At 42.2% G+C, this 23001-nt stretch overlaps 1 protein-coding gene across 10 annotated transcripts in view; it reads left to right on the top strand.

Annotated features, from left to right (window-relative positions):
- The window catches only part of MCF2L (MCF.2 cell line derived transforming sequence like), a 280436-nt gene that overhangs the window by 160412 nt on the left and 97023 nt on the right, over positions 1–23001 (top strand). For all 10 annotated transcript variants that reach the window (XM_050947239.1, XM_050947250.1, XM_050947219.1 and 7 more), the window contains one exon: positions 10270–10384. In XM_050947239.1, coding sequence (XP_050803196.1) covers positions 10270–10384 — 115 coding nt within the window. The remainder of the gene's footprint in view (positions 1–10269; positions 10385–23001) is intronic.

Here is a 23001-nt window from a genome sequence, read left to right as displayed (position 1 = left end):
TAAGGCCCTACCAAATTCATGGTCCATTTTGGTCAATTTCATGGACATAAGATTTTAAAAATCAATAATTTCATGACTTCAGCTATTTATATCTGAAATTTCATGGTGTTGCAATTGTACGTGTCATGACCCAAAAAGGAGTTGAGGGGGTGGTCACAAGGTTATTGTAGGGGGAGTTGTGGTACTGCTACCCTTATTTCTGTGCTATTGCTGGCAGCAGTGCTGCCATCAGAGCTTGGATCTTAGCTCTGAAGGTAGCATCAGCAGCAGCACAGAAGTAAGGATGGCATAGTATGGTATTGCCCCCCTTATTTCTTCACTGCTGCTGGTGGGGCGCTGCCTTCAAATCTGGGTGCCCAGCCAACAGATACCACTCTCTGGCCACCCAGCTCTGAAGGCAGCACAGAGGTGAGAGTGACAATACTATGACTCCCCTAAAATAACCTTGCAACCCCCCTGCAATTCTCTTTTGGGTCAGGACCACCAATATGAGAAATACTAGTCTCCCCCATGAAATCTGTATAGTATAGGGTAAAAGCGCACACAAGACCAGATTTCACAGGGGGAAACCAGATTTCAGGCTGTGACACGTTTTTCGTGGCCATGAATTTGGTAGGGCCCTGAACATATTCATGCTGACCTAATTTTCTAGTGTAGACCAGGCCTAAGTTTTGGTTTTCTAACTAGGGGCGAAAAGGTGCTCATGATCATATTATATAAGAAAGTCTTACTAGATAACTGCAAGAAGCATTTACTATTTTTCCCCCACTGTGTTAAACCCTATTTTGAATAGAATAGATGCAATCCAATTGAATGCAATTTTAAGCTTCCTTAGCCCCCCAATATTCTTTTTCACACAGCCACAAGCATATTCAGCACTCATTATGTCCACAGTGCAGTGGAGCTTAACAAGAGCATCTATTTCTCATTCCAGTTTATTGAATTTGTACTTTACTCATAATAGATTGAGGGGTTGACATTTTTGTTTTAAAAGCTAGTGCAGCTGTTTAATAAGGGGATTGTGATAATTATTTACCCTTTTTTTGCAGTTTACCATTATAGTGCAGTTTGACTTTTTTTATGCAATTTAACTTTTTATGCACTCCACATTTATCCTAGTGTTCATATTAAAGTGTGTTAATAGTTAACTTTTCAGTGCTCTACTATACAGTGTTGCTAGGGGTTCTGGAACGCAAGAGCAGTGTTACATAACTTCAGTGACAGAATATTAAACAGCTTACTCACACTTGCATGACTTTGCTGCTCTGCTGTTTAGGATATTTATTTTTGTCCGTGAGAGTGCTGGGGTTTTTTAATACTACTTTGACCTTGTAATATAAAATAAATTACAAATAATGGAAGTATATAGATTAAGATTTTTTAAATAATTTCCCTTTGAGTTTTTAGGCTTGGTGCATTATTTGTTGCCTTAGGTAGATACACTTAAAATGTAGCAAAAATAGCAGTGCTGCATATAGTTGAATATGCAGTAATTTCTCTAACAAAATATATTATTTATTTAGCTTTGTGAAATAGTTGTCTGAATGTAGGACCATAACAGGAAGTCAATGAACCTCAGCACAAAGCCCTATCCACCTTGGGCACCCAGGGCCGCCTGGGGGGCGGGCAAGTGGGACAATTTGCCTCAGGTCCTGCAGGGGCCCTGCGAGCCCTGGCCCAGCAGCAGTCCTGGTCTTCGGTGGCATTTCGGCAGCGGGGGGCCCTTCAGTGCTGCTGAAGAGGTAGAGCGACTGAAGGGCCCCTGCCACTGAAATGCCGCTGAAGACCCAGACTGCTGCCGGGTGAGTACAAGCGCTGCAGCTCCCCCGCTTCGCCCCAGGCCCCCTGAATCCTCTGGGCGGCCCTGTGGGCACCTCTTATGGGTAGGATACCATGGCCTTTTCCAAACTTCTTTTTGTGATTGTGGGTACCTCTGGATCAGTTAACTCTATCTCTTTTTCCCTTAAGGGAAACAATTATTTCATTTCCTCTGGTGAGCAGACAGCATTTCTCTCCCTATGTCAATAGCCCCATCCAAGTTATACTTGAAATTTAACAAAATACTTCATATTTAAGAAACAGAGAAATGAAATAGTAAAACTAAGAAAAGCTTTTAAACGTAACTCTATTTAGTCAAAAGCTATGAAAAATCAGGCTAGTACAGACTGAGTTTAAAGACTGTGGCTGTTGCTCTTAGATGTGTAGATGTTTGTTCCACCTAATCTATGGGTAGCAGTCCAGCCAAATACCATTTTAGCTCCAGACAGGGGTCCAAGTGATCCGTTTGTGTAGCAAGTTCATGCCCAGCCCTACAATTAAAATGATGTTCCTTGGCATGTCCCTTTTAGTCATTGTTCTGTCTACAGAAGAACTTTTCTTGTTTTGGAAAGCATGTAACATTTTCATCAGAATGTTCAGACCTTAGGTCAGCTGTTCTTTTCAGACATCACTTTGAATAACTCACTCCCTACAGTGGTATTTTTCTTTTACTTTACTATTGTTTCTATTTTACTTGGTATTTTACTCTATTTTTATCTTTGTTACTCTTTGATATACAATCTTCTAATTTCCTTCTGTGCTTCAGAGTTCTCTGCAGCCTTTGGGCTTGGCTACACTCGAAACTTCAAAGCGCTGCCGCGGGAGCGCTTTGAAGTGTGAGTGTGGTCGCAGCGCCAGCGCTGGGAGAGAGCTCTCCTAGCGCTGCACGTACTCCACCTCCTCATGGGGATTAGCTTGCAGCTCTGGGAGCCGTGCTCCCAGCTCTGGGGCACTGTTTACACTGGCGCTTTACAGTGCTGTATCTTGCAGTGCTCAGGGGGGTGTTTTTTTCACACCCCTGAGCGAGAAAGTTGCAGTGCTGTAAAGCGCCAGTGTAACCAAGGCCTTTGTTACCTTTTCCAAGGACATTCTCTCCCTCTGTGGGTGATCAACACTTTGCTTAGGGCTTTGTTCCTTAGCACTTCATGTTGTTTTCTCACTCAGACACTTGCTTGGATTTTTTTTTCTCCCGAGTGAGAAGTTTCCATATTTCCTTTATATTCACACTTAAACTCCCAGCAATTGTTTATGCACAGGTACGTTATAATAGAATATAGATGAGTAAGAATAGACAGACAAGTGTATCTTATCAAAATGTTATCTGCCCAAGCTAATTGTCACAAGCACCTTGAATATCATAAAACATGATAAAATACAAATGACTTCTGGCCACCACGAATACTGAACCACTCATTCCAGCACCCTTTTCTGTGTATTGTTTTCTGGTATAACATGTAATGTCAAACAAACTGTAGATTAGATAATCATGGTAAGAGATTCACTATCTCCTTTAGTAAGTTTTATAATACACATTTACGCCTTTGTTTGTAATTCCCATGTTACCTGCCTTTTCTGATAATTATGCATACTTTTTGCAATTGCAACTTGAAAATTAGGTTGAAGTACTAGTTTTTAAAGTATTTGTTCTTGGTCCTTGAGATTTGTATGGCAAACCCAGGTATTATGTTCCTACTTTGCATCTTTGTTTTATATTTTACTTTAGTATTAGCAATACTCTTCCTTTATACAGTATGCAAATAACAGGCATTGCAAGCTTTGTACACTAACTGTGGAACTCTTTTCTACAGTAGCCACAGGAATGACACTGCTTTTAAAGATTTGTTCAAAACTGTTGGCCAGATCCTTTCTCATGTTCCAGGCCCTTTTTACTGCCCATAAACTGTCCAGAGAGCCCTATAACAACTGTGTGGGTAAAATGAATTCTCATAGGAAAATGACAAAAAAAAAACCTGGCACCTTTTAGGTGAACGTTTTTTGCAAAACAGTCACTCCATATCTGACCTCTCAGTCCTCATCCTCAAAGAACCTGCACAACACCTTTAAAAGACAAACCTGGGAGTTTAAATTCATAACTTTTGCTAGATACTACAAATCATGGGCTGAATAGACACACTGGATTTATGGTTTGTTTACATCAATCTGTAATCCATTAACTTCACCCCACCTTTTTTTTGTGATCCTATGACTGAAGAGGGGTTAGAGGTCTCTTACAATATATTAATTCCTTATGTTGAACAATCTGTTCCAATTTGTATTTGGCTATGACACTGAGTACATATCCCAAACCTGAACAAGAGCTCTGTGTAGCTCAAACACTTGTCTCTTTCACCAATAGAAGTTGGTCCAATAAAAGATATTACTTCACCCACCTTGTCCCGCTAGTATCCTGGGACCAAAACAGCTACAACACTAAACAGATTTCACCAGTTGAGGATTCCCTTACCATGATGGATTCCCGAGCAGATGTACAGCTACACCACTCCCATTGCAGCCCCAGGATAAGGAGGGAGTGTAAAGCTCTGCTGTACTCTGGCAGTTCTTGGCTGGTGGACAGTCCCTTGTGAGGCCATATCCAGCCAGCATAAATTAGACATCATAGAACTAGCCTCCAAATCAGCAGCCGGCTCCTTTGCCCCAACTAGCTGCGGACAGAGGGTGCACTGTAGAATGTGTGCCCTTATTTTCATGTTCTTGTATTCTCTTGTGACTCTCCTGAACAGAAAGAAAAGGTGCTTTATAAATTAAAAGAAATGACTCAGATCTATTTATTAAGCCTCTAACTAGCAGGAGGCATAGCTGATTGATAGCTGTGTGATTCTCTACATTTGATTGTTGTTCTTTTGTCTGTTTTAAAGTAGACAAAATGCCTGGTCTTGCAAAACTCCAACTTAATGTGTAGCCATGTTGAACCTGTTTTATAGTATATGCCGTCAACAAAATAAAAAATATAGTATGTTATCCCCTTGGCAAAAGAGAGAAGACTAGAAACTACATGTGTTCAGACTAACCAGAGCAACCTTAAATTTTGGAATTTTGTGCTTTGATTTAACAGTTTTAATATTGTATTAATCCTGTTTTCAAGGGGCAGGGGAAATAGAGTGAATCTAAAATTTGGAAGTCATGTTGGATATCTTACAGCTTCTGCTGGTTTTCAGAAAACAGATTAGTGGTATAACTTAAGCTGAAATTTTGCTGATAAAAACCAGGAATTAAACATATCTAATCTATTTTATCTATCTACCAGATTCTCAGGTAGTATAAATTGGCATAATTCCTTTGACCAAAATGGAGCTACAATGCCCAAACTGAGGCTTTTAATATTTTGTAGGGTAGGAGGAGGGGGAGGTTAAATCCACGTTGCCAGTGGGACAGCTGTTACCACTTCCCTTGCATTGTTCCAGCTGCAGACCAGAGTTTTAAAATTTTAAAATAAAGTTACAGTAATAAACTCATTTTTGGTGCCATACACAATTATTTTAAAATTTATTATTTGTCCATATAGTATTAGATTTCAAATATATTCTCAAATTTGGCTAAATTGTAATTCAGTATAGTTTGTAATTACAGATACTTTTGAATCCCTCTGGATGAAGTGGAACCCTAAGAAGAAACACAATATGTGTAAAACTTCTTTCTTGTTTCAAAACACATTTCAACATGTTTTTTGTCTGATCTTTTTGCTCTATAAGGAATGCAGTAGAATAAATAAGAATAATGAAGATTTTAATCAACTCCATACAGTTAAAATTGTTCACAAGTATGTTGAGTGCTTCTGTTAATAAGTCAATTTTCCATTTATAGAAAATGGAAATTCCAAATGAGAAGGAGGGTTATTTCCAAACACTGTCTCTTCAGGCTTGCGTTGACTTAGGAGTTAGTTACATTTGTCCCAAGTGCTTGATTCTTGGCATCGCTCGATACAGAGAAATGGAATGCAGCCAAATTAGGGCTTTTAAACTACTGGTATCGATCTGGGCCACTTAATCATGCTAATACTTTTGGGTTTTGTTTGCTTATATCAATCAATGGAGAGACCATCCATTTTTGAAAAATATGAATATCAGTTACAACTTCCCACCATGGATTTAGGTCTGACGATCCCTGTCCTTACTCCTTTTAACTAATACCATTTGCCTTCTAATTACCCCTTGCCATATCGTGTCCATTACCCTTTCTGACCAAAAGGACTGGAAAAAGTGCTTTTGAGAATCCATCAGTACCGTCACTCAAGTGGAATGGTCACTACTGAATGTTGCACAGCTGCCCTCCATCTTTCTCCTGTCACTTCACCAAAAAAATCTGAGAAACCTTCTTCACTATTCCCAAACCCTTCTAGCCCTAAGGAGAAGAATCTGTGTGCAGCTTATCTGTTTGGGGGCTTTTTTCTTTCTGTAAAATGATTCTAGATGCTAGCCTATGTTGTTCTTCTGCTATGACTGATTAATACACTTGTTGATTCAATGATCCAAGCAGAGAATTCTTCTTTACTTTGAGTCTTTTATTCATTTTACTATAGTGCAAGTAATTCAGTCACTTTGATTTCACATTAACGCCATACTGAGATGTAAACGTTATTAATCATTTCTTGTTTGAGATTGTACATCCGATAATTGATGGCAACATGCTCAGATACCATTGTAAAAGAACCTGAATAGAGCAGAACGTCATGAAGCATTCGTTTGCCATGTCTGTATGCACCCCTACAAGTCCTTCTGGAATCACACTTCTTCCATGATATTTGCAAGCCCTCCTATGCCTTTCATAAAGTGCTACATTAGAGAAAATAAAATACAGTATGTGTAGAAAACACCACTACTGTCACCCATATGTTGTCTGTTTGGATTTTAAGTTTTTCAAGGAAAGGACCTTGTCTTTACACTTACCTGAAAGGTGCTTAGAGTGGTTTTTGGTAGTATATAAAAAATGAGAGAGGCTGGAATTTTCAAATGAGTCCAAGGGAATTAGGCACCAAAGTCCCATTAGATTTGGATGTCTAGCACTTATAACCTCTGAAATCCCCAGCCCTGGCGTACCATAGTTCTCAAGTGAAAACTGTTTCTCTGTTTATCTATCTATCTGTTTATCTATTTTGATTTAAATAATTAAAACATGCCTATACAAAGCTCATGGTGCTTTTGTGCATAATTAACATTAAAACTTAACCCCAGCATTATTAAAACAGTCAAACAGGAACTTTGCCTGCCAGCCACCTACCAAAAAAAATAAATAAATCCTTTCTACCTCTTTGTTGCTGCAGGAAATATAGGCTCAGTTTTCTTTAAAAAATATCTGTCAAATAGATGGTGTTTGCCGCCGGCCTGGAAGATTATCAAATTCAAGCCACTTCATACTGAGGAGGAGTCTGAGTCCCAGACTCCTCTCAGAGAACACTCTGGTGGCAGACTCCTCTCTTTTAAAACAAGAGAGGTCTGGCTCAAGCACCACAGCTGGCTGTATCTGGGACAGTGTGTCACAAAGAGAGAGGCTGTCCCTCAGATAGGCAGGTCCAAGCAGGATCAATTAGCAGTTGAGGAATTGTTTCCCATTCAAAACTGTTAATAGTTGAGAAATCTAGGACTCTCAGGCTTATAAATGGAATGGGGACAAATGTATTCTTAGCTTTTTGACTTTTTGCTTTTATTCTTCATACACATCAGTAATAAAAAAAAAAATCTCGCAAGTCAACTGCTTGAAAATGTGAGGCTAGTTCTACAGAATATTCCACCGTTGTCTTTTCCCAGTCCATTAATTCCTTGCTCTAAGGGATTGTCCTATGATGTTTAAAACAAAATTACAGTGTCACAGCTGTGCCACTACGGTGGTGCTGTTGTAGCACTTCAGCACAGACAATACCTACACGGATGGGAGGGGTTCTCCCATTGCTGTAGTTGGTCCATTTCCCCGAGAGGTAGTGACTAGTACGATGGAAGAATTTATAGATTTTAGGGAGTTGTGCAGCAGTGAATTAGGCCCCGATGATCTAAATTGCAGCTAGCTTCAATAGAATGGGCTGCTTATATGAATCAATCTTATTCATGTGAGTAATAAGTCTTGCACATTCAAATCTCAGTGTTGGGAGTTACCTATAGGTAAATTGAAAAGGTCAGGGAAATGTTATCTGCCTTTCCTTCACATACCTAGGATCATGCTGTTCTGTATTCACCTAACCTAAATAGGAGTCGGTTCAGGAGGATGCTTTCAGGCACGTGCAATTAACAAAATAATAATAAACACAATTTAAGACTTATTAAAAGGTAGATGAATTTATGCCTCATTCATAAGCATCTTCACTCAAAGAAGCAAGATCTATGGAACATCAACATTTAAAAAAAGACCAGATTACCCCAGAAAAATATATGGCATACAAATAATAATTAGTACTTCAGGTCAAATGACTCCAAAATTGTTTTCTGCATTATGGCCCTGAAGCAGAAAATCATTTAATCAACATGCCTAGCTTTAAGCATGTGGTGATGTGTTGCTAGATAAATATTAGTGTTACAATTGACTGTGATCGTTTTAAACTTTATAATGTATATTGCAACCACATTATTCTCTTTTTGTGTTTGCTTGCTTGCTTGCATCTTTGTTTGCTTATGTTCCAGGTTTCTGGCTTTTCTGATTTGTAGAAATTAATTGGGGCAAAGCAAGCAGCCAAGAGGAATACCACAGATTATTTATAGTGGATGTCTGTTTAAAACTACTTCATTTCAGACTTTGGACAGAAGACCCTCCTATATTGAAAAAGTATATTCTAGAGAAACCCGAACACTCAGAGTTTAGTATCAGAGGGGTATCCGTGTTAGTCTGGATCTGTAAAAGCAGCAAAGAGTCTTGTGGCACCTTAGAGACAGTCTATAAGGTGCCACAGGACTCTTTGCTGCTACTCAAAGTTTAGGATTCTCTGAAGTGTAGAAATAAACATTATTTTGAATAGGAAGAATATTTTTAATAAAACTGATAGAGGAAAATGTTTGCTCTCTCTTTTTGGGAGAGAAAAGGGAAGAGATTAAGATAATCAAAACTGACCTTGACTTACATTTGTTTTGAATATTTATATGGCTAAAATTAACTTTCATATGCTAATGCTTGGCTATGTCATAAAGGGTGTGCTGCTAAGCCATGCTGTTTACACAGTAGTTATAATTTTTCTTCTTGGAATTCATCCAGGATGATTCATTTTTAGTACAATTTACGTTCAGGAGTTTTACAGAGATATCCCCATGTTGCATGAAAGTAAGCAGAGCATAGTAACACAAAGTAACCAGGGTAACACACAGAGTCGTGGTATATATGCTTTTCTGATTATGAATGGTTTGGAGCAAAATTAATTTTTATCAAAATAACTCTATGAATGTAGATATTTCTGAGTTAATGTCAGGTGCACATATATTGTTTGTTGTATCCTAAATTTTACAGCAGCATTCTAATTCTTAATATTGTTAGAAATAATATTACAGCTAATTTATTCACATTGTCAGCTATGAGGTTGGGAAAGAATTTCCCCATGGTATTGGTAGGGACCTTATTGATTGTTTTGGGGTCTCCTCCTTTTGTAGCACTGAGCAGGGATAATCTTTTAGGACTGGGTGGGGCTATCCCACACTATTAACTTTGTGCAGTTGCAGGGGGTTAGAGAACCTTGGCTCTTTTTATTTATTAATTAATCATATTTTTAACTGCAGTGGTGACATGTAAAAATACTTATATCTACAAAACCTGTGGGAAATAGATTTTAAACTACTTCACTTCCCCTTTTCTTAATTTAGATTCTTTGTAGTTCTGGACAAGTCACAAAAGGTTCAAATAAACACTCAGAAGCTCAGATGTTTAATTATACTTTATCTCTTCCACTTCTGTCTGCAGAATTGGACAGGAAATCTCACCAGAAACAGACTCTTGTTGTTCTGCCACTTCTTCCAGACGAGTGGAAACTGGAAGTGTGGAGCCTTGCAAAAAATAACACAGCAGGGGATTACATGAGCATTTTCACCCCTGTGAAAAGTTTGACTCCGCTCTGGGTGAAGGTTCCAACTGACTCTAATTTGGGTGATTTTGGTTTTGAATCGACAGATTTTATTTTAAATAGTTTGTCCATTTCTCATTTTATGTGGCTTATCTTTGCATTCAGGTAAAGTAAATTGTGTGCAAGGCGCAGAGCCATCAACGCAGTGTTAAAACCAGTTCACCGTGGGAACAAAGACACTTTGCCCTTTTATTTATTCATTTTTAAAAAGTTGGAAGTACTGGATATGGTGGATTATATTTCCTAAATGGTACTTGAAAACTGGATTACTCAGAGTAAATATCCCCATTTCTGAGGACTACATAAAAACTATTTAAAAAAAATTACAATAATTGGTTTGCCAGCAAATATTAACTACATAAGGTGATTAATTACATATCGGCACTTTTGCTTGTGCTTTTTAGGTGGCAGAGGAGAAGATGGTTGCCCTGTTATCACATTCCCAGACTACCCAGCTTTCAGTGAGATCCCAGAGAAAGAGTTTCACAATGTCCTGACATATCTAACTAGCATTCCAAGGTAGGTGCTTGTTGTGCCAGAGAAAACAGCAATGGTTATCAAATATGTTTACATTCAAACATCTGTCACACAGGTTGCAAAGTTCAGACTCTGTGACCAAGTAAATGGAGAAAAGGAACAGTACAATTTGTCTTACGATGGATTATAGTCATTAAGAGTTTTTATTGGTAAGATAGCTCAAAACGAGAATTAAGAGAGAGTATCTATACTTCACTGGCACAATCAGAGAAAATAATTCTCTGCTGCAAGCAAATGCAGTTTTTGAGCTATGCCCCTCTATTCTGTGAAAGGAATTGGCTGGGTCTTGTTTCACTGCATTCACTATTTAATTTAAAATTTACACATGCTTTGGGGGTGACATCTCATTCTTGTTAACAAAACCAAACGTGGAAAAGCCTGAATTATTCTGTGGGGTCATGTCTCTCCTGTCTGGACTTTTGAGGATTCCCTGTTTCACCAGTCACTGTTTTACACCATGTTACCTTGTTGAGGCCCCACAATGGAACAGCAGCCTTCCAGCAAAGGAAACGCTGGGCAGGACACCGCACAGAGCATGAGTATACTACTTAGTTATTCACAACTTCTTCTACTGATCAATATGTGTATTCTCTTTTTTCCCCCAGCAGCTGAGCACACTTTCACTGCAGCACTTCCATCTCCTTCTGGTTGTGGGGCACAGAAACTTGCCTAGCAATTTACCATGGTTTTCTTCCATAGCAGTGTGGCACACTTTATTAAGCCAATGGGCCAGCACACAGAAACCATGTTTTATTGTAAGCTTATTGTGGAATCAAGTTGATTCCAATTTTTCTGACCTCCAGAATGAGAGAAACACATTTTATTTTATTTTATTCTTTTAAATTTTAAAATCTTCTTTGTTGCTAAATATACCCCCCTGTTCTTAGCCATTGGTTTTGCAAGGGTCAGATGTAGGATTTGACTTTTTACTTGATCGACCTAAGGTATCTTAATAATGGCTAGGTTCTTTATGTGCAGAGACTGCTTATTATGTTGACCAACGTTGTCGTCTTGTTAACTTGTACTCCCCCATCCGTCTATGTCCATCTGTCGTCTTGTCTTATACTTCGATTGTAAGCCTCTTTGGGCAGGGACCATCTTTTTGTTCTGTTTGCAAAGCACATAACACAATGGGGTCATGGTCTATGACAAACATCCCTAGGCACTACAATAATACAAATTATAAATAATAGGGTAGAATAGGGCACTACAAATATTTGGCCAACATACTGCACTACCCCAAGGTGTGTTGTTTTGTTGCATTATTACAACAATGTAGGAGAAGTGTAATTAAACTATACATAGCTCTCAGATTTAGAAACAGCTCACTTATAAAAGCACGATTATCTAGTATTGTCCCTTAAGCAGTGTTCTTTCCCCTTTGCATCACAATAATAGCAGTATGTGAGCAGGGGAGACCAAAGTAAATTGTGTAGGTGCGGCTACTAGACAGTATTTGAAATAACAGTTGGTGGTAGGTGGCCTCTGTATAAACTGTTGTTTATCCTGTACTCTTTTTACAGACATATTTGTTTTCTCTTTTGCATATTATTTAACTTTAGTCTCACCTTTTTTCATACCTTGTTTGCTACTCTGTAAAGAGACACCATGACAGTGGTGGTCTGTTATACGCACCACAGTGCTACTGGCAGTGGTCTGAGCTGTACTTGATGACTCTGCTGTATACCAAACCATGGGTAGACTATAAGTAGGTTTCATTGGTTTGAGCATTGGTCTGCTAAACCCAGGGTTGTGAGTTCAATCTTTGAGAGGGCCATTTAGGGATCTGGGGCAAAAATCTGCCTCGGGATTGGTCCTGCTTTGAGCAGGGAGTTGGACTAGATGACCTCCTGAGGTCCCTTCCAACCCTGATATTCTATGATTCTACTCCTGTTCTTTTTGCGGATACAGGCTAACATGGCTGCTACTCTGAAACCTGTCTAAAGCCAGTGTGCCCACACAACTGGAGTTCTGAAAGTGTGTGTAATTAAGCAACTGGAAGTCTAATGGTGGGGAGGGAAGCACTACTCCCAGGGGCCAGACTGTTGGACCATGGGTCCCAGCTCTTAGGGAAGGGGGTGCTAGACAGAGGATCTGCACCCCAAGAATGTGCCTAGAGACTCCAAGCTTAGGGCAGTGCCTGAACTCGGAGACTCTTGAGGTTTAAAACCCCGTGGATTCGGAGAATGCCCAGTTAGAAGGAGCTTTACTAGGGATGTGTGCATGACAGTTCTCCATCACAACCCACAAGTCCTGCCTGCCCAAATACTGGATACAAACTTGAGCCTCTGAGGGAAGGGAATGGTGCAGATGAGTGAACCAGCATGATGCCATGTGTATAGGTTTATATGTATAGATATTGCAAGCTAACAAAGGAAATGGGTTGGGGGGAGGTCCTCAATCCCTTAGCAGTTTGAAATATTCTCTTAATTTTTTTAAACTAAACAAACTATAATAATTTTATTTAATGCAATGCAACTCCCTCAAGTGGATATGGTTGGAATTACAAAGTGTATTCATATTTTATAGATACATGGATGTAATATAGTGAACAAAATCCTCTTGAGAGCATCATCTAACGTGCTTTGTAATCTTTGTAAATGTTAAATACAAAGCTCTTTTGTGATCAGTTTTATCAACCATATACATTTAATTCTTCCTACTCTAGCAGTGCAACTCATGGATTAAGGGTGAGTGCAGTAGGGCAGTGGTTTTCAACCAGCAGTACGTTACCCCTGGGGGGGGTACACAAAAGTCGTCCAGGAGGCACATCAATTCATCCTGATATTTGCCTAGTTTTATAACAGGTTACATAAAAAGCATTAGCAAAGTCAGTACAAACTAAAATTTCATACACACAGAATGAGAACGTAAGCAATTTATCAGTAGTAGTGTGGCTGTGACACTGTTGTATTTTTGTCTGATTTTTGTAAGCAAATAGTTTTTAAGTGAGGTGAAACTTGGGAGTATGCAAGACAAATAAGACTCTTGAAATGAGTACAGCAGTCTGGAAAGGTTGAGAATCACTGCTGCATAGAGTAGACTATGAATAATTGGTAGCTAATCCCTTTTCTGCTCCTGTTTTGATTAGATGCAGGATGTATATCTGTGTTTTAAGTTTGTCTCTTTAAAGAAGACCAATAAAACCATTGTCTCCATAGCAGCTACTAATGTTTTTGACAGATACCAAATAAAGTAGGGTTTTATCTTATGTAAAGGGTGGAGTTTCATGTTTTTGTTTTGCTTTGCTTGTAAAGAAAACTAAAGTTTAATCAAACCACATCACATTGCTTTTTAGAAGTTTTTATTGTATTGTAATCCCCCAGCTACAACAATTGAAGCAACAATGCAGGGATAGCAACCTAAACTACAATGCATGGTAACTTACTAGGGAGATGCAGCCTAACAAAAATATTTAAACAAAGGGCCTGATACTGCAAACTCTTATACAGATTAATAACTTTAGTCACAGGAGTTAGTTCCATTTGAAATCAATGGTACTGTCATTTTAGTAAAGTTATGCACACGCTTAAGTGTTTGCAGGAGTTAAGCTTAATGTTAATAATGTTACCTTACTGAGATGTTGTTAAAGTACCTTGAACAAACTAGGAATCAGTACAGATCAGTGACCCCACGGGCTTGTCTTCACATGCAGCACGACAGCGACGCAGATGCACTGATATGGTTGTGTCACTGTAGCGCTTTAGTGAAGACACTCCTACTGATGGAAGAGCTTCTGCCATCAGCATAGTGAATCCACCTCCCCGAGAGGCGATAGCTATGTTGACAGGAGAATCTCTCCCATCAGCATAGCGCTGTCAACAAAGTGGGTTAGGTCAGTATAACTCATAGCTCAGAAGTGTGGATTTTTCACACCCCTCAATGACATGGTTATACAGACATAAGACTGTAGTGTAAACCTGACCTTAATCTTATGAGTTAGAAATATTCATGGGGCTTAAAAATAATTCCCTCCAGGGCTGCTCTCCTGGTCTGGTGGAGAAAGCAGAGAAAACTGTTTCTTGCTGTTCCACCTCTTTACAGGGTGGGTGCTGTAATCATAGCTGCTGCTGAGCTATCGAGAGGAAGATGAGATAGTACAGGACAATGATAGTTGATAATTAATAAGTGGGTGAATGCCAGAGGACCCCAATTTGCATTGTCCAATATCAAGCATCAATATCTTAGTGGTACAGGCACCCTTAAGTATTTTTAGGATATGTCTACACAGTAATTAAAAAATCCACAGCTAGGGTGACAAGATGGGACTGTCCCTATAAAATCAGGACAATTTGGTGTGTGGGGGGGTTTCTTATGTAGTCTCCTATTACCCTCCACCTCCGTCCCAATTTTTTACACTTGCTATCTGGTCACTCTACCCACAGCTGGCCTGTGCCAGCTGACTTGGGCTCACGGGGCTGGGCTAAAAAGCTGTTCCATTGCAGTGTAGACATTTGGGTTTGAGCTGCAGTCTGAGCCCTGGGACTGTCCTACCTTGCAGGGTCCTACAGCACGAGCCCAAACATCTACACCGCAATTAACTGCCCCTTAGCCCAACTCTCAGGAGCACAAGTCAGCTGGCACAGGCCAGCCCTAGGTTTTTAATTGCAGTGTAGACAGACCCTCTGTAAGTTTCATCAAGCGGGTCACAGTAGAAAGAAAGAGGCTTCAAAACACTCAAAGTAATTTCAGAAGGACATAAATTGTTCTCTCCTCTCTTTCACTCTCTTTTGAAAGCATTTTTTTCTTTACTGTAAAATATGCTCTCTTTATCTCAGTAAGTTGACTTTTAAGATGGGGGATACACCCATAGGCAAATGCTATGTGTATTTATTCTGATCCAACACAGTTGTCATTTAGACATATGTTTTGTTAAATTAATAATGTGGACACATCCTTGGAGTATAAGGTGCAGCACAAGTCCTTAGTCCAAAGAAATGAGTAAATTACCCATTGTATAGAATTGACAGGATGTCTCAAACATATCACTTTGTTTCTGGATCCTTTGCAGTTTCTACTGCAGCCAGACTATTAACAATGGTCAGTATGTTCTCTGAGAGGAAAAAAGGTATGCTTTATTGTTGCTGTATTATGTTCACCTTTTTTAAAAAAAATAAATAAAGCTACAATTTCTGTTGATCCAAGAAACTTGAAGATTAAAACCCTACGTACCTAACATGGATCCTCCTGCAAATTGGAAATTTCAAAGTTTGTATCATTCAAGAGAAATGGAAAAACTACAGTACAAAAATCTACCAAATACGGGAGCCCATCCTGACCTCCAGACTATAAATACGATACACAAGATTTTTACCTGCATACAGAAGAAATGATATTGCACAGCAGCTTTCTTTTCATAATTCACTTGCTTAGCCACGTACAGGAGTCTGTCCCATTTTCTTTCCATTTCTGTCCTTTTAATTTTTATTTCATTGAGATAGATAACAAAATAAGCAATTAATAAGTTTCTGTTGACCCTACTTTTTCATATGTGATAGCTATGGCACAGAGAAAGTTACTGATTTTTCTTGGGGACCCTGTAGCCTAGGGGAAAAAGCATCAGATTTAACACCAAAAGCCAATGCCTATCTTAATATCTTTGAGTCCTTGCTCATGCCCATTCTTCTTAAGTCCAGCATTACCAGAGATTTTTTCCCTCGGTGGTATCCTGAGGGCTGGCTCCAGTGCTTCTGAAGCCACACACTTATGCACTGGCTTTGCAGCCTCTCAGTTCCTCCTTACTGCCCATAATGGTTGCTGGAAGGACCATTCTTGCTATGTCCAGACTTCTTCCCAGGGGGTTTTGGACTCCTCCTTCATTCATAGTTACAGTTTAGCATATATAGTTTTTACACGTAGTTTTAGTGTATATAGTTAGTGTAAATACATAGCTCCTATCGTCAAGGGACTTCTTCACCCTGGGGGCCGGGTATGCCCTGATCCCTATTCTTCAAGCCTTGTGCCTCCTGTGGCAAAGCTGTATGTGACCCTGTCATAAACAGATAGCTAAGGGTTAATGTCTCTTTCACCTGAAGCACCTGACCAGAGGACCAATCAGGAAACCGGATTTTTTCAACTTTGGGTGGAGGGAATTGTGTGTCTGAGTCTTTTGTCTGCCTGCCTGCTTTCTCTGAGCTTTGGAGAAGCAGTTTCTACCTTCTAGTCTTCTGTTTCTAAGTGTAAGGACAAAGAGATCAGATAGTAAGTTATATGGTTTCTTTTCTTTGGTATTTGCATGAATATAAGTGCTGGAGTGCTTTGATTTGTATTCTTTTTGAATAAGGCTGTTTATTCAATATTCTTTTAAGCAATCGACCCTGTGTTATATCATCTTAATACAGAGAGAACATTTGTATGTATTTTTCTTTCTTTTTATATAAAGCTTTCTTTTAAGACCGGTTGGAGTTTTTCTTTACTTCAGGGAAATTGAGTCTGTACTCACCAGGGAATTGGTGGGAGGAAGAAATCAAGGGGAGATCTGTGTGTTGGATTGCTAGCCTGACTTTGCATTCCCTCTGGGGGAATAGGAAAGTACTTTTTGTTTTCAGGATTGGGAACAGAGAGGGGGAGTCTCTCTGTGTAGTTTCACAGAGCTTGTGTCTGTGTATCTCTCCAGGAGCACCTGGAGGGGGGAAGGGAAAAAGGATTATTTCCCTTTGTTGTGAGACTCAAGGGATTTGGGTCTTGGGGTCCCCAGGGAAGGTTTTTCAGAGGGACCAGAGTGCCCCAAAACACTCTAATTTTTTGGGTGGTGGCAGCAGGTACCAGGTCCAAGCTGGTAACTAAGCTTGGAGGTTTTCATGCTAACCCCCATATTTTGGACGCTAAGGTCCAAATCTGGGACTAAGGTTATAACATGGTGGCAGTGGGTGGGATATAGACAGAATCCAGAAGCCAGTAGGAATATTATATTTTTCTTTTCTCTGCTAAGGGCTTTTTAGCAGAGAGAAACAGTTTGGTTTTAAAAGGGAACCAGAGAGAATTTTTTTTCTGCTCTCTCTGGCAGTTTGTGGCTTGCATGTTAAGCGAGAAGCCATTAAGAGACTGTTGAGGGTCTTTTGTCATGCAATAGCCCTCCCATTAGGAGGCAAGTACCAGCACTTATATGCATGCAAATAAAGTGTTTTTTCTGGTTTCCCTTCATTGAACATTAGCTAGAGAGAGAAAAGGAAAAAAGCACTGTTGCTAGGCAGACTTCAGGAGGCAACAGAGAGCCTGCAGTTCAGAAGATAAACACCGGAGGGCACCTCAACACAAGAAAACAGGAATCATGACTTCTAAGGCAAAAATTGAGGCCGAAGAGCAACTCAAAGAAGCTGAACGCAGGCGACAACTGGAAATAAAACAAAAGAGATGGAGATGAAAGAAAAGGAAGAAAGCATCAAACTGGCAGCCTTCCAAAGAGAACAGGCAGCCCAAGAGGCAGCACACAAAAGAAAACTAGAAGAAGAAGAGGTAGCCTACCGAAGGAAACAAGCAGAAGAAGAGTTGGCCCACAGAAGGAAACAAGAAGAAGAGGAGGCGGCCCACCACCGAGAACTGGAAAAACAACAAAAAGAGAATGAAGAGAAGGAAAAACAGAGAAAACATGAACTGGAGTTGGCAAAAGCTGGGCTGCATGTGCCAGCCAACCCTAACAACCCGGCGCCCATTATTGCTCCACAGCACAGGAAATTTCCCACCTACAAGGCAGGTGATGACACCGAGGCCTTCTTGGAAAATTTTGAAAGAGCCTGTCTTGGGTACAACATCCCCGAAGACCAGTACATGGTAGAATTGAGGTCACAGCTCAGTGGACCTTTAGCAGAGGTGGCAGCTGAAATGCCTAAGCTGCAAATGAATGACTATAAACTTTTTCAAACCAAGGCCAGATACCGAATGGGGATAACCCCAGATCATGCCCGTCGGCGCTTCAGAACCCAAAAGTGGAAACCCGAGGTGTCATTTCCCAAACACGCCTACTACATTGCAAAAAACTATGAGGCCTGGATAACAGGAAACAACATTCAAACCTTGGAAGAACTAAACCTCCTCATACAAATGGAGCAGTTCTTGGATGGTGTTCCTGAAGACATCACACGGTACATACAAGATAAAAATCCCAAAGATATCGCTGAGGCGGGGGAGATTGGAGCCAAATGGATGGAACTGGCAGAAAGCAAGAAAGCTACTGTCAAGGGGAACGATTACCCCAGGGGGCACACAGACCATAAACCCTACAACCGAGGACAGCCAAAGACCCCACATACCACCCAAATAAAGCCACAGATACCCTACCCTTCAACCTCACCAGTCTCCAGTAACTCACCTCGGCCCAGTGACCCATCAGATGGAAGATGCTTTAAGTGTAATGAACTGGGACATATCAAGGCCAACTGTCCCAAGAACACCATGCGAGTGCAATTCATTACACCACCATCACCCCAAAGATCCCCAGGCCCGGATGCCTCTCAAATACCCTTGGAGCGAAGGGAAAATTTGAGAGTGGGCGGAAAGAAGGTTACTGCGTGGAGAGACACGGGGGCACAAGTGTCAGCTATCCACCAATCCTTCGTTGACCCCAAATTCATCAACCCAAAGGCCAAAGTTACAATTTACCCCTTCATGTCACAAGCTGTAGACTTGCCTACAGCTCAACTGCCTGTCCAGTACAAAGGCTGGTCAGGAATGTGGACTTTTGCAGTCTATGACAATTATCCTATCCCCATGCTACTGGGGGAAGACTTGGCCAACCAGGTGAGGCGGGCCAAGAGAGTGGGAATGGTTACCCGTAGCCAAACCAGGCAAGCTTCCAGACCCATTCCTGTTCCTGAGCCGTCCACAGAGGCCCCGTCTGTGTTACCAGAGACCCAGACAGAGGTAGTGGACCCGGATTCCATGCCTACCACTGAAACAGCCACAGCATCTCCAGTCCCAGGCCCGGAACTGGAACAGCAACCAGCACCAGCAAGTGCAACCACATCTTCAAACTCAAAGCCAGAGGACGACAGCGAGCCAAAACTGGCAGAAGCAACAGACAGCCATACCCAAAAGGCTCAGCCAGAGCCTGAAATAACCTCAGGTGCACCAGCGGAGAGTGGTTCACCAGCAACGGAAACAACCCCATCACCTACATCGCTTCCAGAGGGACCAAGCCCAAGTCCACAGTCTGAGGAAGAACTGGTGACCCCAGCCTCAAGGGAACAGTTCCAGACTGAGCAGGAAGCGGATGACAGCCTTCAGAAAGCTTGGGCGGCGGCACGGAGCACCCCACCGCCTCTCAGCTCTTCTAATCGATCCCGGTTTGTTATAGACCAAGGACTTTTATACAAGGAAATTCTTTCTGGTGGACACCGGGAAGAATGGCAGCCGCAAAAACAGTTGGTGGTTCCAACTAAGTACCGGGGGAAGCTCTTAAGCTTAGCCCATGATCATCCCAGTGGCCATGCTGGGGTGAACAGAACCAAAGACCGGTTGGGGAAGTCCTTCCACTGGGAGGGGATGGGCAAGGACGTTGCCAAGTATGTCCGGTCTTGTGAGGTATGCCAAAGAGTGGGAAAGCCTCAAGACCAGGTCAAGGCCCCTCTCCAGCCACTCCCCATAATTGAGGTCCCATTTCAGCGAGTAGCTGTGGATATTCTGGGCCCTTTCCCAAAAAAGACGCCCAGAGGAAAGCAGTACGTACTGACTTTAGTGGACTTTGCTACCCGATGGCCGGAAGCAGTAGCTCTAGGCAACACCAGGGCTAACACTGTGTGCCTGGCCCTAACAGACATCTTTGCCAGGGTAGGTTGGCCCTGCGACATCCTTACAGATTCAGGGTCTAATTTCCTGGCAGGGACCATGGAAAAACTGTGGGAAACTCATGGGGTGAATCACTTGGTTGCCACCCCATACCACCATCAAACCAATGGCCTGGTGGAAAGGTTCAATGGAACTTTGGGGGCCATGATACAAAAATTCATCAACAAATTCTCCAATAATTGGGACCTAGTGTTGCAGCAGTTGCTGTTTGCCTACAGGGCTGTACCACATCCCAGTTTAGGGTTTTCACCATTTGAACTTGTGTATGGTCACGAGGTTAAGGGGCCATTACAGTTGGTGAAGCAGCAATGGGAGGGGTTTATGCCTTCTCCAGGAACTAACATTCTGAACTTTGTAAGCAACCTACAAAGCACCCTCCGACACTCTTTAGCCCTTGCTAAAGAAAAAATTCTTCAAGCCTTGTGCCTCCTGTGGCAAAGCTGTATGTGACCCGAACTCCAGCTGCTTAAAGTGCTTGGGGAAAACCCAGGTGAACAAGAAGTGCCGGGGAGGGATAGCTCAGTGGTTTGAGCATTGGCCTGCTAAATCCAGGGTTGAGAGTTCAATCCTTGAGGGGGCCGTTTAGGGAACTGTGTGGTGGGTTTTTTTGGTTTTTTTAAACTGTCTGGGGATTTGTCCTGCTTTGAGCAGGGGGTTGAACTAGATGATCTCCTGATGTCTCTTCCAACCCTGATATTCTATGATTCTGTGGTCTGTCGGGACTTTAGACCCCACTCATGGAAGCTGCCCTTGGACCAATTTCAGAACTGAGGTGCTCCACTTTGGTGCCAAGTACTTCAGCATCGGTGCTAAGTGCTCCCCTGGCAATGAGCTCTTCCTGGCACTGTTCACTATGCCTGGTGCAGAGGAGGAAGCACAAGAAGCAGTGCACCAAGAGAGGGCACTCCTCAATGCAGAAGAGAGACAAGTGGAGTGAAGGCAGCATAGTGAGACCCCCGTGGGTCATTCTTCTGCTCCTGGGCCTGTGTCGGCACCCTCGATGACAGGGTTCAATCTGGTGTTGGACCCTCTGCATCAGTGCTGGGTGAACCCCTTCTGCGGGGATGCTAGCCCACCAACTCCGCCTCCTCTGCTCAAGATCCCCCGTCCCCCTGGCCAAAGGAGCTAGGCTAGCTCAGCCCCAGCGCCACCCTTGTCTGCTGGCTGGATCTGAGCCCCTGTTGGCTTCAGGGTAGAGGGGGAGGGAGGGCGATGTCTGGGGGCAGAATATGGGTGGAGGGGACAGTCTGGATCAAGGGAGGCATAGCCTGCCCTGGCCTTTGATACACACCGCCCATGTCCCTCCACTGACACCAGGAAGCCCCTGCAGTGCTAGCAGTCTGATGGTGCCATCAATCCCAGAAGCTTTCCAGGTGGCTAGGGACGTTTTCTTGGCCGGTCCCACCAGCCCCAGTGGGACACCCGTCAGAGCCAGCGTACAGAAGCAAGAGGGAACAGTGTTGCCTCCCCTCCCTCCAGCATCTTCTAGAGGTAAATCTTCCCTTATCCCAGTGTTCCGATCTCCAGTGCATTGTTGGTCTCCAGAAACCCACTGAATGGAGGCAGAAGCAGCTACCACTCCACCATGGTTGCTAGCAAAATGCTTCTCTTTGGAGTCTGAAGGTGAACCTTGTGTGCCACTGAAAACCCACCACCCGTACACAGCGTATGCACCACTGGGCTTTGGTGCCAGTCCCCCGACAGGCACCTGGTCAACGGGTCACTGATGGATGCAGTGGCCTTTACTGGAACTCAGTACAGAGTCCTTCCTCTCACTGCTCTAATTCGCTGGTTACAGAGAGATGGGCTACCGCTCCTTCCTGCTTGGGACCTGACCCTGATTCTGGTACTGACCCCAGTACCAATGTCCACCGGAGCCATCTCCTGGATGTAGTTGAGGATGAGAAAGGATCCCCTCCTTTGGAAGCTTCCTCTTCCTCCCTAAACAAGGCCATCATGGCTCCCATTAGCTTGCTTCCACAGGGTGATTTTAGGGCCTATAAGGACCTTCTGAAGTGGGTTACTGCGAACCTGAGCCTGGAAATTCGGGAGCTCAAAGAGACATTGCACAGCCTTGTTGATATCCTGGCTGCAGTAGCTCCATCCAAGATGGCCTTGCCCATCAATAAGGCGGTGATGGGACCAGTCAAGGCCCTGTGGAAAATTCCTTCTTTAAACCTCATCTCAAATAGGGCAGAGAAGTAGTAGTATGTGCTGGCAAGCAGGTTCAAATACCTGTACTCACACCCCCTCTGGTCTCTGGTGGTATCTGTAGCTAATGAAAGGGACAGGCAGAGCCAGTCGAGCACTACCCCAAAACAAAAAGATGTAAAGAGATTAGACCTTTTCAGAAGAGAGGTTTATTTGATAGGCAGGCTTCAACTACAAATCTCCAATCAGCAAGCTTTGCTGGGAACATAAGATTTTAATTTATGGGACTCCTTGACTAAGTTCAGAGACTCCTTGCCCCAAGAGTCAAGGGGATGGATCACTCGGTTACCTGTTCTGTTCATTCCCTCTGGGGCACCTGGCATTGGCCACTATTGAAAGACAGGATACAGGGCTAGATGGACCTTTGGGCTGACCCAGTGTGGCCGTTCTTATATTCTTAGGAGTTTGTGATGCTCTTAGAAGAGGGTAAGAATGTAGCCAGGACCTCTCTCCAGGTGGTTCTGGATACTGCCAACTTGGCAACCAGGACTAAGTCCTCTGCAGTTACCATGAGGTGCAGTTCCTCCATGGTGTAGTCTTCTCCAGATGTGGGCTAGTATCAGTTTAGTCCCTTAGCAGACACCACTTGGACGCAGTGCTTGCAT

This window comes from Gopherus flavomarginatus, chromosome 1 (assembly GCF_025201925.1).
Source record: "Gopherus flavomarginatus isolate rGopFla2 chromosome 1, rGopFla2.mat.asm, whole genome shotgun sequence".
NCBI lineage: Eukaryota > Metazoa > Chordata > Testudines > Testudinidae > Gopherus > Gopherus flavomarginatus.
The sequence above is the reverse complement of the archived record's forward strand: the minus strand, read 5'-3'. Positions and strand labels throughout refer to the sequence as shown.